This window comes from Bactrocera dorsalis, chromosome 1, assembly GCF_023373825.1.
Source record: "Bactrocera dorsalis isolate Fly_Bdor chromosome 1, ASM2337382v1, whole genome shotgun sequence".
Lineage (NCBI taxonomy): Eukaryota > Metazoa > Arthropoda > Insecta > Diptera > Tephritidae > Bactrocera > Bactrocera dorsalis.
In genome coordinates this window covers 16,012,579-16,027,898 of record NC_064303.1, presented here as the reverse complement: position 1 = coordinate 16,027,898, position 15,320 = coordinate 16,012,579, and the positions used below count along the sequence as shown (strand labels likewise).

Below are 15,320 nucleotides of genomic sequence, written 5' to 3'. Positions count from 1 at the left end.
TATTTTTTCTTTATATATTTTTTTATGCCTCCCACGTCTGAGTTCTCGCATTTTCCCTTGGTACGTGTAATCTCGTAACGATTTTCAACGTTGTCGGCGACAAAGCGTTTAAAATTGCACAGACAATAGCAAATAAAGCAAATGAAATGCGACGAAAATCACGAAAACTCAACATAACAGCAAATACAAATACAAGATGCTGGCAAAGTTGTGGCGTTAAACGCAAAGGAAGGAAGAAATTGATAAAATAAAAATCGGGGGAAAAAGTAAAACATTCGCGAATTTCGCGCAAAATAAAATGAGCGCCATGAGACGGAGAGCGGAAAACAGAGATCCGTATTTGCTGTAAACGCCGTTCGATTACAATCAATACAGCGCTTGATTGCGTAAATGTTGGTGATATTGGCGGCAGTAGATACCCAGTATATACCCAAATGTGCAAACTGCCTTTATGTGTGTAAATGAGTGTGTGCGGCATATGCAAATTTCTTTGTGTGAATGTGTTGTATAACACATTAACGGTGCGCTATGTGCCTTGCATGACCTGTGTTTTCGGCTGTTGCTTGTTTAAGCCAATTTGTGGAGATGCATATTGGGGGGCTTTTAAAGGAAACATTGTGAGATATATAAGAGAGAGAGTATATGGAAAGTCAAATTTATCAAAAACTGTCCAGCTTATAGAACCGATAGAAACCTTTAAGGTATAAAATTTGATAAAACGTGTAACCACCAAAAATTAAAGTGTTTTGAAAAAATATTTTTTTCATTGTGTTGCCACCTGTTCAAAAAAATACGTTAAAGTTGAAAAATTTTATGAAACGAATAAGCATAAAAGTTAAAGAAATTAAAACTAAAAATTACAGTGTTGCCACCTATTCAAAAAATAAATGTAACTAAATTAGAAAATTATAAATTTAAATAAAAATGTAGATCAATTTAAAAGGATAGAAGAACACGACAAAATTAATGTTACAATACTGTCATACAATTAAATAAATGTAACGAAGTATTTTTGTTTGCAAAAGGTTGCCACCTGTTGAGAAATTTTAGTTTATTCAAATTGTTGAAATACGGGAAGTATTCTAATATGCATAACTTAAAAAATATTTCAATCTTAAAAAAAAAATGAAAATATTTCGAAGGGGTTACCAACTGTTTTTTATTAAATTAAATTTATTATAATTAATTATTTCAAAAAAAATCATCATTACTAAAGTACAGGTATGAAAGTAAACACTTTGAGAAAAAAATATTTTTTTAAAGGAGTGGCCATCTTTATTGAAATTATAAATCGTTAAAATTGTTAAAAACCTAAAATATTTCAATATTGATAACTTAAAAAGTATCTCAATCTTAAGAAAAAGTTAATATACATATATAAAAATGTTGCCAACTGTTTTTTTATTAAATTAAATTTATAAAAAATAATTAAATTGAGAAAAAATTCAAACTCCTAAAGCATGTGTATAAACTAAAAAAATTTAAAGAAATTAGTTTTCCTTTCTGAAAAAGGTGGCATCCTTTTAAGAAACTTTAATTCGTTAAATTTTTTGAAGCACGGAAATTATTCTAATACGAGTTACTTAAAAAGTATATCAGTATTTTAAATAAAATATAAAAATGTTTATAAAGGGTTGCCAACTGTTTTTTTCTATTAAATTCAATTTATAAAAATTAATTAAATTGAGAAAAAATTCAAACTCCTGAAGTATATGTTAAACTAAACACTTTGAAAAAAAAAATATTCTTTCCTTTCTGAAAAGGGTGGCATCCTTTTTATAAATTTTAATTCGTTAAATTTTTTGAAACTTCTTCAGTATTCCACTATGTATATAAACTTAAGGAGTGTGAAAAAGTAGATCTTAAAAAAAATTTCATACTTTGCAAGAGTTGCCACCTATTTTTTATTTATTTAAAAGTGATGAAAAAAAAACACTTTAATGCGAAAAGTTTTTTGTGAGGAGAAAAAAGTACGAAATGAGTGATGATGCCAGAAATACAGTGTTTTCTCGGATTGTTAAGAGGTGGTGTAAAATTTATAGAATGTTCTTCGGAGCTGCATATTGTAAAAAGACGTTGTTATTTATGTTTTAAGTTTAACAAGTGTATGTTGTACGTCGTCTTCTGTCGTGTCATTGTATATGGACATGACGGCTCTTTAAACTTAACCAATTTAATGGAGGTACTTTCTGAAATATCCGTGTCCGGATAGCAGTTGTATTGTGTAGAAGTCGACTTCTGCAAATTTGCGACTTGTCCATAAGTTTAATACTCTTATAAGTCTGACTGTCCATCTGCTGCGACTTTCATTCTCCCATCGTCGTTGCCATGCGAGTATCGTGTTTTTCTTTATTCGGTCAATTGCACTCTTGTGTTTTTCATATGTTTCATTTAGCTTCCACAGCTATTTTTCTTTCGCTCCCACAGCTTTTTTTCATGCACTAGCAGGTCAATGGGAGCATTACCACTTATGACTAATATTCCATCACCTGCCACAGTTCGATAAGGACCTCCAACTGTGAGGACTGCGATGCGCTGCACTCTGGTCAATACTTTACGACGGTTTTGTTTTTTTTAGTACTTCTGCCCAAATGTCTGCCCCGTAGAGTAAGACTCTGGTGGTTGTTGATACAAAATATTTCTCTTTATTTTGCGTAGGTCGTTCTATGTTGGCCATTAGTCTGCTAAGATAGAAGGTGATTTTCGCTGCCTTTCCTGCGTCGTGCTGGATTTGTACCCAAATGGCTAATCTGGGGTCTAGTCTTACGCCTAAGTACTGTTTTTACTGTTACTATTACTGTAACTGTTACTGTTACTGTTTTTTGTGTCTTTAGAATATTCTTAGCCGCTTGCATGCTTATTTCGAGAGCAATGTGCTTGTTCGTCAGCAGTAGTAGCTCAGTTTTCTCTGTAGCGAGCTGGAGGTTGTATGAATCAAGCCATATTTGTGTCTGTATCATGACCTGATACACCTTTCTTTGGACTTCCTCTGTGTCTCTGGCTGTGATTACTGCAGCTTTGTCGTTCGCGTAGTCGATTAAAGACGGCATTTCTTCTGGTATTTCAAGTTTTAGCATTTCCTCATAAGTAATGTCCTACAAATCTGAGCCTTAAGGGGACCTTTGTGCTGCTCTTGACGAAGTTTCTATCTGGCTTGATCCTTCTTTAGACTTTTAGCTCCATACCACAGCATGGCTTCTAAAATTTGTTTCTAAAGCGTCGATCATGTCCGCCGATCTCGCTATATCTTAGTACAGCATACCTCTCATATAAATATTGTACATTACAACCTATGTATTTTCTAATACGTATTTTATTAAGTATATACCTGACATAACTTAGCATAAATTAGTCTCTACTTATATATTATATTGTAGTATAAGTATTTTTTACTAGATTTAATATTTGAAGTATTTTCTTAGGACTTTATAGTATGTTGTATTGTGTCCAATCTTACTACAACAAGCTTCGATTAAATACTAAAGTTATAATTATAAAATATATGGATAGGAAAGAGTATCATAATTAGTCTATTAAGATTCTATGCTACCAGCTGCCTTGAGCTCTGTTGTATTTATCATCTGGTGTAGACTCCGCTTATGCTATTAGATACATATGCTACTATACTTATAATGTAAAATTTAGGAACTCAAAAAAATAATTTCAATTTGCGCTCAAAACTATGCTACGCAAAAATTTACTCCAGCAGCAAAAGGGAAACTAATTAGCAATTACATCATTACTTTTTAATGAAATTTTTAAATTAAACTCATAACAATATGTGTGTCGTAAATTGCTTTAATAAGTATTTAGAAAACAAAAGCATATGCTCTACATACATATTATTAATATATAATAAGCAAAGGTAAACATTAAACCAAACAGACAGAATGCTAATTAAAATATGAATAAAACTAATTTACTAATTTAATGTGATGCAAATCAAAAACAAAAGAACAAAACGCTGCAAATAGCAAGATACCTACTTGCATACATTTGCATTGACATGCATTGTGTAAAAGTGCAGGGCAACAACAAATATAATCAAATTAAAAACAATAGCATACACATAAATAGCACTGTATATATAATAAATTAGTTTACAAATTAAAAATAATATGATTTAAATTAACTTAAAACCATAACAAAACAAAACAAAACAAAGTCAATTTCCAAACAAATGAAATTATAATGTTCCTGTGTGTTGCAGATGCGAATTTTTCGGATTTTCCATATATACAATATCTAACACGTAAGTTTTGGGTTATTGTGGCGTTATGTCAGCGTGATAATGAAATGAATTGTGTTCTATAAATGGCGTTCCTGAAATTCACTTTGTTGATTTGCAGTTTTGTGGTTGTATGGGTGGCTTGCAGTGAGCTTAGTTAAACAAAAGTTGTGAGAGAGTCTTAAAAATTGACGGCGCTTAAAGGTATGCTTTAATTTCTGATAGAAGCGAAGAAATGTTATACTCTGGGGCTCTTGAAATTTACTTTGTTGATTTGCAGTTTTGTGATAAGCTTTCAGTGTGCTTTGTTAGATAAAAGTTCCAAGAATGTCTTAAACATTTACGAAGCTTAAAGCTATGCCTTAATTTTTGATAGATCGGCAATTTTATATGTATAATTTTAATTGAAGAAATAGTAGTTAAACCAAAAATTGCAATAAAGTCTTAAAAACTGTTACCGCTTAAAGTTATACTTCAATTTTCGTTGAGACAAAAATCGAATAGCTCAAAAATATTGTATAATTTTAGGGTTTATAGCTTTCTGATGAGCTCTATTACAGCAATATTTAAGGCTCTTAAATTTTTAATAAAATTGCACTTTTTAAATACAAAAAAGTCTCAGAAAATACGGCTCATAAAAGTATGCTTGAATTTTTTAGAGACAACAAATATTAATAACTTCGCCTTTAAAATATTGCCTTTATTTGTTGTTGAGATTAGGTTCCTATTCAAAATTTAGTTCTGGAATTTTTGGTAGGCATTTTTCAAGTTCTTCATTTGAAAACATGCTGCAATTTTAGGGTTGTTGCTCGCTTCCTGATAAAAAATTTCTGATGGAATTTGCCAAAAACTTATTTAAGGTTGCATATTAAGGGTTATGTTTTTTAAAAATATTACATCTTTTAAGGGTTGCGGTATGTTTTATGAACAGAAGTTTTCAGAAAAATTGTGTAAAAGCAAATTAAGGTTCTAACCTTTGAAAAATATAGCGTATTATTAGGGTTGCTTTTTTGTTAAGAACTTTCTGGTATGATTTTGTAGAGGCTTATTTAAGATTCCACTGCTTGAAAAATATTTTTCTGTTAAGAACTTTCTAATAGAAAGCTGCAGAGGATTATCCGTGAAAAATATAGCATATTTTTAGGGATGCTAGTCATTTTTTGTTAAGAACTTTCTTTTAGAATTTTTCAGAGGCTTATAATAGTAGGTTCCATTTCGTGAAAAATATAATAATTTAGGGTTGATATAATTTTCTGTTAAAAAAATACTGATGGAATTTAGTAGAAGCATATTTATGGTTTTTCACTTTGCAAAAATATTGTATTCTTTAGGATTGCCTCTAGTTCATATTAGGAACGTTGTGTTAGAATTTTCTAAAGGCACATTTTGGGTTCTACAAATTTCTTCGAAAAGTAGTATATAATTTTACAGTTGCTGTCTGTTTAGGCCCAAGAAATTTCCAGTACGATTATGTAGCAGCCTATTTATGTTGCTGCTCTATACAAAATAGTTGAACCTTTTACTTTAAACTTCCACATAATTTCTTTTTTATATCAGTAATTTCAATCCCACTTCCTGCACATCTTTATTTCAACACTTTAAATACACATACATACATACAACTGACATGCGTCTGTGGTTGCCTGCGTGCAGCCAGCATTGAGCAGCACATCAATATAAATACAAAAAGCATTTTCACTCTCACTACCACTATAAATATTTGTTCATGAAAAATTAATTTTGCATTTCACGTGCTTAAACTAAATGAAAAAGCAACAGCTACACCAACTGTCGCTTGCAATAATAATAACAGAACTCCATTAAATATTACATATAATTTTAATGAAATGGTGAGAATCGAAAAAAAAAACCGTTATGAAAAAGCAAAAATAAACAGCTAAAGATAAAACAATAATCATAATAAATAAATAATTGTGCATGCGTGTGAGTGGAAGTCAGGATATGTCAGCGCAACACGAATTTTACAACAGGATGTGCTATAAATGGCACACGACAATGCGTTTGCAATGAAAATAAAAACAAAAAAAATTAAAAGGAAAAGGTAAAAATAATAATAATTTAAAAAAATTAAAGAGAAAAAGGTATAATAATTTTTCTACTAGATATATGTATATGAAAAGTGGAAAAATAAATAAAAAGCTGAAAAATAATAAAAAAAAAACTTAAAAAAAAATATAAATTCGAAAAATGCGTACTGAGAAGACTTGAAAATGAGGAAATATATATATACGTAGATGCCGGCAATAAGCTCATATACTCGTGTTTACAGATGTATACACATAAGCTCAAAAGCGCACAATTTCGCATACAACACATACTAATTTTAGCGCATTTTTTCCCTAATTCTGAAGATCTTTACATTTCGTGCACATTTTCCCACAAATAAAATAAAATAACTTATCAAAACTTAACTTAACGTCACATAAAAAACGTAACGAAACGTAACATAAAAACTTAACGTAATGTAACGTAACAAAAAAACTTTAAGTGTTACATAAAACAACTTAACATAAAGTAGCTTATCATAACTTAACTTAACGTAGCATAAAAAAACTTAACGTAACGTAATATAAAAAACTTAACGTAACGAAAAAGAAAATAATTTAACGCAACATAAGATTAAAAAACGAAGTAGTATATAAAATAACTTAACATAAAGTAAAAAACATAACGTAACGCAACATAAAAAAAACTTAACGTCACATAACGTAAAAGACTTTAAATATTACATAAAACAACTTAACATAAAGTAGCTTATCATAACTTAACTTAACGTAGCGTAAAAAAATTAACGTAACGAAACTTCAAAACTTAACGTAACGTAACTCAAAAAATTAACGAAACGCAACTTAACGTAACATCAAAAGCCACTTAACTTAATATCAAATTAAAATAATTATTTTGCGTAATTTCAAATTGCACCATACAGCAACTCGTACTGCAAAACATATGTATTTCTATATACAGCGCTACAAAATAAATAAAAATTTTCTAATACTAGTACTATAAAAAGTGCATATACATATTAATACATTTTTACACACACTGATAAAATCATATACCATGTTTTTCTAAAAAATTTCAATTTTTTTTTAATGTTTCACTGTATTTATATTTGAACTCTATGCTATACACATACATACATATATGTTATGCTCACTTAGCTGCACCTGGCAGATACACACACAAAGCACACATGCACATGTATACAATCACACATACAATGCTTTGATTTGCTTAGAGACTTAGCGGTAAAGCTTATTACGTGCTCTTTTCCAGCGCTGCAGGACTCTCGCTGGCGTATTTGTGGAGCGAAATTCTGCATTTTTTGCAGCTTATGGTTGCTCATGTGTACGCGTTGTTGATAGGGTTTGTGTGGCATTAGAAATGGAATTGTGAATTTTTTCCATTTATACCTGTCTTTTACAGTTCGAATGCATCGATGCCGAGATATTTTCAGAATGCACTGTTCACTACAAGGTAGCGTCGTGCTGTTTTCGTTGCAAGGGGTTGGTAGAATATATAGAAGCTGCTTTAACTTTTACGAAGTTGTTAGCTTTTTGGAAGTTGTGTCATCGGTTCGGAGACTGTTTTTCTCATCGATCTTCTGCTTGATTTTTGTCTGCTGAATATTACTAATTTTGATTTCACTCTTTTTCTATTCCGCAGATCCACCGGAGATCATCAAGAAGCCACAAAACCAGGGTGTACGCGTAGGCGGTGTGGCAAGCTTCTACTGTGCTGCTCGTGGCGATCCACCACCATCGATTGTTTGGCGCAAGAGTTCGAAGAAATTATCTGGTGAGTAGAAACATTTTTTTAGGCATTAAGAAATATTGAATTGTTTTAAATACTTGTAATACCCATGCAGATGTGAATAGAAAATTATTGATATATTATAGTTCTGTGCAAAAATCTAATTTTAGAAAAAAATAATTGAAAATTGTATACACTTCCTCGAGAGGTTAAAAAAATATTATATATTCTAATAGTAACTGATAAATCAGTTACTCTCCTCTTATTCGTTCAAGCACCAACTTATCAAAGACTCCTCGCTGATCTTCTAAAGTACAATTTTCATAAAATTTTTGGTCAGGATTTCTAGTTTTAGTAGGACTACTTCATAGGACTCCTCCAAAAATCAAAATTATTCCAGAATCTCTCTGATCTCTTCTAAATAGAACACAAGCCTCAGATTCAATTTTGAAAGCAGTACTATATTTTAAGTATAATTATATATAAATGTGCGAAATTTGAATCAAAAATTTCTGTTTAAAAAAAGTTGTTTTTTTGGCAAAAAGTAAAGAGTCATGTATTTTTTTATGAGAAAGTTTTAAATAAAAGTTCCAACACTCAATTGCAATACCTCTTTTTCAGGCACGCAATCTCGTTATACGGTTCTAGAACAACCCGGCGGTATATCCATACTACGCATAGAACCCGTACGTGCCGGCCGAGATGATGCGCCTTACGAATGTGTAGCTGAAAACGGCGTTGGTGATGCAGTATCAGCTGATGCTACTTTAACAGTTTATGAAGGTAAGTGAAATTAGTGCTTTTGTTGCTTTAAAGCCGAGAGATAAAAAATGCCATATATGAAAAAAATCTAAAAAGAAATTTATCTCGGTTATACCGAGAGGGCTCAATCACTCTCTTCATAAAAGAACAACGCAAAAATATTCTGGTAAAATTTTAAGAAAGTTCATAAGTTTTAACAACCTCAGATTTGTTTCTGAAGTGCTAGTAACAGATTAATTGAAATGACCCCGGCCAACCCTAGTAAAACACATTTTTTTTGGCAAAATTCGTTTTTTTGTTATACTTAATATATAGTTCCCTTCAAAGGTGATGCAATGATTATATCGATTCTTCAACTTTTCGACACCTTTGTGGTAAGATTTACGCTTTGCTTCCAAATAGGCTTCAGTTTCATTCGACGAAAATTTCCGCCCAGCGGGCATTCTTTCGAAATCTGAAAACAGAAGACAATCGCAGGCGCCAGATTTGGAGAATACGGTGGATTCGAAAGCATTTCAGCGCCCAATTGCTGAATTTTTGCCTTGGTCTTCACTGACTTGTGACAGGGTACATTGCCTTACGTTCGTTTTATGGCGATACTTTCCTTAAATAGTCCAATAACGCTTGGTAATATAGTTGCAGTTGAGAATTTTCCCTTTTAACGGCAGTTGATAGAAAATTTTCCATACGCATCGGAAAATACAGACACTATAACGTTGACAGCTCACTGTTGCATTTTTCCACGCTTTGAAGCGGTTGCAGTCCGATCGGATGACTGTTGATTGAACTTGTGAGGAATCGATGCAATTATCGACGGGTTTATTTCCCTTGAACATCTCGAAACGGTGCTCTGAGTTATCAAATCGTCGTTATATTTAGTCAAAAGTGAGCTCGCGCGGCACCCACTTTGGAAAGAGCTTTCTAATATCCAAATATTCATAAATTATATGATATAAACGTTCAGTTGATATCCCTAAAGTCTCAGCTATTTCGAACAATTTCACCTTACGGTCATTCAAAATTATTTTGGGGACTTTTTTGATATTATAAATAGTACATGATGATTGATATATACTTAGGTAACAGCCTCTTTAAGTCCAAAACATATCCCATCAGAATCAAAACTTGTAGGCATATAGTCCAAATCTGAAAAATATTGAAGGAAACAACACAAAAATTCCTATCTCGCTAACAGTAAACTAAACTTGGAGCCCTCTTTTTAAAAATCTCAAATCGACACCAAAATGTATATGTCATAAAACCGACAATCTGCTTAGCAATTTTTATGCTTCAGCAAAACTGCTAAGAACATTTCCTTTCTCCATTCCTATAGTATACATGTATACTCAAACTAATATTGTATTTATTTCAATATATGGTTTCCGTTACTTAACGGCATATGTGAGACAGTTAATTACATGCTTTCATTACGAATTTACATACATATATACTACAAATATGTATATTGCCTGCTCAAAGCTCTTATCAAACCCACAAATGTTTACACACACACACACACTCACACTGGCACGCAAGTTTGCTCGTAAGTGGCCACATGCCGCACCACACCCGCTGGCGCGTCTTAGCACTTGATTTAGTTTATTTTACAAACTGTAAATCGTTTAAGGATAAAGTTTTTCGGGTAGTCCAAACCGAACGCCTAATCAACTTAGATCGTTACCAAAAACCAACAAGCAGCTAATAGCAACAATAACTGCAACAACAACGCTGCGGAAATAAACATTTCATACTATATACACACATATATATAGATGAACTCTTAACCCAATTCGTTTGCCTAAGCCAGCAAACGATTTCTGCCGCCGTCGACACACTCCTCTTCACCTCTGCCGCCATTGCTGCCATGCTCAAGCCCCACAAATAGCTAATCAGCCTTAACCGAAACTACAGTTTGTGTAAAACTTTTCAAGTGTGATGCTGTCAAAAGCGGATATGCGTGTCGGCGTATATGTAGTAGTGTGTATGTGTGTAGTTGTGGAAATGAGAAGATTTTGCTTTACTTATATACATACATATACGCACTGCAATCTATAGTATATGTATTTGTGTTTTAAATGCTTAAATGTTTGGGTAACGCTGTGTAGTTTTCTTACGCAGCTAATATCCACACATACACTCTGACATACCTGTTTACATGTATAGGTAGGTAGTTAGTAGGCTTCACGGTTTGTATAAATTGAGTGTTAATTCCTTGGGTTTCAGTATCTAAGTAGAAAAACTTTGTCAAGTGAGTGGGATTTATTTGTTGTTTAGTTTCTTTTTCATCAACAAAAGTTCGAAACAAACAGGTAGAAGAAAAACGGAAAGAAAAAGAATTATAAATAAATTCGAAGAAATTTAAGGAAGAGTTAATGGAGTAAAAATTTTACTAGGAAATTAATATTCTTTAAGTCTTCAAAAGTCAACTGCTCAATTTCTTTTTGAGAAGTGGTTTAAGATGAAAAAATTTACTGAAAATAGGAAAACATGAATTTAAAGATAAAAAGAAATCTGTCTTTCATACTCATACAGAATTTCCCAACTGCATGAAATAACAAAATAACTTTAGCTTCAAGTTCCTGCTTATATGACGCTATAAAATAAAATAATTTCATATTTAAGTCATCCATCACTCTATCTATGAAACCTGGCGGTTATTTATGGGGATGATTGTTTAATTTTTGTTTTTATTTTTGTTTATAATGGAAATCCAGGTTCCCATGTCGTCTTTTGATGATGATTGCCACTGCTGCTGCCGCATTTTGATGCGCTTGTTTCTCTCCTCTGTCTTTGCCGATACTATTATGCGCCGATAGCTGAGTTCATCTCCCTGAGTATCAATGCAAGTCATATACTTACTCAGCGTCGGTTTATATAGTCCGGAAAGCGTTTACCATATTACTCTAATGCACTGCAATTACAAGTATTTGTTTAGCATAACCTTTTATATCAAGTACTTGTATCCATAATGGTGCTGCATTCAGTATTACGGAACCCATTGCTTTTGCTATTGAAAATTGCTGACTGGAACGCCTTCTTGGCTTGGGTCATTAGCGCGCAGTACTTTTTTGTACCACCTTTTCATCTTTTGCCACTTACTGCATACTTTGTAGCATCGCTGATTTCTCGTAGGGCGTCAAATGTGAATCTCTTTTTTTATAAAGCGGTATTGTTTCTCTGATAATACGCCCACATCACTATTAGTGTATATATTAGACACCGCCCACTTAACATGCCTGTTTGAGTAGAAACTTGTTTATACGCAGTTAGCACGATTTAAAGTAGACGTGATGACTGAAATGAAAAAGTCTGGCCGTCTAGAAGCTAGTAATCATGTGGAACGGATGAAAGAAGTCCGAAAAATTATTGGTAACGTTGCAAATTTTACGACAAGCATGTTAGTTTAGGGATTAAATACAGGAAAAACACATGCGGGAGAATTTTAACTGAAGCTTTAGGTAAAAAGAATGTCTGACTATTTTCTCTTTCCAAAACTGAAAACCAACATGTAAAAAGCTTTTTGTGGGCCATTCAAGGAGATGAAAAACAATCCTATAAATTACATAAAATAATCTTTTTGAAACTTTTAAACTAGTTAGGAAAGAACATATTTCGTTTTGGTAGCCGCAGTATTATCTTCTGTGAACATACAACGAAAAAAGACGTTCTTTATGACAGTTTTTGCTGCAGCAGGGCGAGAGTGTCGGGTGTTGCCATGATTAGACAATATGAAACTATCAGTTGCCTCTATAAACAGCTCGAAGAGTCTCCGCATCCGAATTGCTAGCATACTATGCGCTGGGTTAACAAAGGCATTACAGCTGAGCACCGAGTCGAAAGTTTATCTTTTGACAGTTACATTAAAGTTCTCTGCAAACACTTATGTACTGATACAATGTTGCGAGCATCATCAGTTAATGCTATAGATTTCGATTTCAGCTCCCAGATTGCCTAAGCACTTCAAGCTATGAAAGTTTAAAGGGGAATGAGAGAGTCGTGAAAGAAGTGGGGAGAAAATTATACCTTACCTCATTCCAGACCTTTTCGAAAATACTTTAGCTTTAACAATTATACATATTCATTGGATATTGACTAGTGACTAGTCTATGCAAATCCGAATTTTCTTGTACTGACAACTATAAACCTCAAGCGAAAATCTTCAATCTTTCCCCTCAAGAGCAATACTTGCGCAGTGTTGTACGTGTGTTGTTCGTTTAACTAATCACCCATATTAGATGAAGTTGACAGTTAGATTAATGGTTCCTTGATTACGCACGACACGCGGCCTGTATTTTCCTCATCCTGCTGGGATTCAAAAAAGTCTCAATATTTCTATATTACTTGAGTCTACTCCAAACTAAACAAAATTTCGAGTCTCAAGAAAATCATGACTTTTCTACCATGTTTCTTTGGCCTCATGATTCGCATTTATCTATTTTTATACTCTTCGCAACATTTTGTTGCAGAGTAATAATTTTGTTCACCTAACCGTTGTATGTATCACATAAAACCAATCGGGATAGATATAGGGTTATATACATACTTGTATAAATGATCACAATGACGAAAGGAAAGTTTAAATTCGGGTGACTGTGAGATATTGGGACGAAACTTGTTATGTGCTTTACTTGGCAAAAAAATTATGTCTCCAGACCAGCCCGATTGATTTAATCAAATTTTCAAAATTGACTTATGGTATTCCTCTGCCATTTCTATATTACAGTGTGAAAATGAACGAAATCGTTCTGCAGCCATGCCATCTTCTCATTTTCACTTGGTTCTTTCACTTTCCAGTGTACAAATCAAGAAGCAATTAATAAAACGGAATACAACTTTTCACGAATAATGCGTTTAGAGTAAGCCACCTTATGACCAAAAATTGTCCAAATCCAACCAAAACTGTTTAAGCCCCTATGTACCGAATTTTCGAACTCCAGTGCCTATTGATGACTTTTTTATAGCAAATATCGGCCAATGTGTCAGATTTATAGTTGAAATTCAGAGAAATTACCTACCATTAAGTAGTATATGTATACGTGTGCCAAAAATGGGTTGGTGTCAATACTTCCCTGCATAGCATCAGAGAACGTGTTTTTTCTTAAAAAGGTGCATATTTGCACTTAGAATGAATAAAATCGAGTAAAAACTCGCTTACTTCTCTGGCTTTAATCCTAGCCAGTTGCAAAAATGTGAAATGTTCGATTATACCTGATAAAGAGATTTCAATTAAAATACGTGAAAATGTAGTTATTTTTTGGTCAGTCCGTGTCAAATTTGTTCAGATAGTAAAACTTAAAATCATAAAATACACTATATTTATTTCCACGAAATCTGGTTTTGTTATGATTTTAAGTTTTACCATCTGAACAAATTTGACACGGACTGACCAAAAAATAACTACATTTTCACGTATTTTAATTGAAATCTCTTTAATGGCCTCTACGCGACGTCGTCTTGTAACAGGTGCAGGTATTTTGGTACATTTTGAGCAGTACTGACACCCTTCATACCCAAAACATTAACAAAAAGATTAACCAAATAAGCTGAGTCGCTTCATAAGAAATGTTAAGATTGTCTGCTAACTCCTCGAAGCTAAAGCGAATATTTTCAACCGCTGTATTTTTAACGTTTTCGAATTATCATCATTAACAGAGGTGTTTGGACAACTCGCATGAGGCAAGTTTTCGTTGAATGCTTGATGCCGCACAAACACTTTTGTTGGTGACAAGATAAACACTTCTGCAACATTTTCCACGATTCCATGGCCGTGATTCCGCTAGAAACAGAAAATTTCAAGAAAAATCGTTATTAAATTTGTTTTCATCGTAAAAATCGTCAGTCCAACTGTTCAGGTTTAGTCACTAACACTAATAGACTTATCGAGCTAAAACTTTACAGATTTTAGATTAGATGGTATGACGTACCCTTGTTACTATTCTCATACAAAAAAAAAATGAAATACAAAACTTAGAAAAAAAATGTGGGGTTCGAGCTGTGACAATCTTCCATTTAACCCTCTTTATCGTCATTGTTATCATTATTATATGTTTACTCGTATGTAGTGGCTGTATATTTTGATGATATCATCTCCTACTAAGATCACTAAGTTGAAATTTGTATTCTATATCCGCATACATTCGATAACCCAACGTAAATCGGCTATATGAAAATAAATATATTTTCTGTATGTCTGTACTCTATTATACATTTTCTTGCAAAGTGTTAATACTTTTAAGGCACCCCTATTACCCCCGGTGTGATTATGTATAATTGCCATATATTGCAACATTAACTTAAATTACCGTCGGGATTACTCAAACTGGCAATGCAGAAATGGTCATGTAGCCTATGTATTTAGAGTAAGCAATTCTACACACACATTTACCCACACACTTAATACCTTCCCTGCAATTATCAAACCTTTCCTTATACAACTGTTTCATTATCTACAAGATAGCCGCACGACGTAACGGTAACTATGCAAATTACTAACGTTAGCAGCTGTCAGTTGTAAGAGGTAGTGTGATTTAATATTAGCTGTTCTTTGCATGTC

General features: G+C 32.9%; 1 protein-coding gene across 9 annotated transcripts in view; it reads left to right on the top strand.

Annotated features, from left to right (window-relative positions):
- LOC105229710 (tyrosine-protein phosphatase Lar) overlaps positions 1-15,320 on the top strand; it is a 907,083-nt gene that overhangs the window by 596,363 nt on the left and 295,400 nt on the right. For 8 of the 9 annotated variants that reach the window (XM_049458860.1, XM_049458887.1, XM_049458865.1 and 5 more), the window contains 3 exons: positions 4,211-4,252; positions 7,919-8,050; positions 8,627-8,788. In XM_049458860.1, the coding sequence (XP_049314817.1) occupies positions 4,211-4,252; positions 7,919-8,050; positions 8,627-8,788 (336 nt within the window). The remainder of the gene's footprint in view (positions 1-4,210; positions 4,253-7,918; positions 8,051-8,626; positions 8,789-15,320) is intronic. The other variant, XM_049458872.1, reaches the window with a different exon arrangement.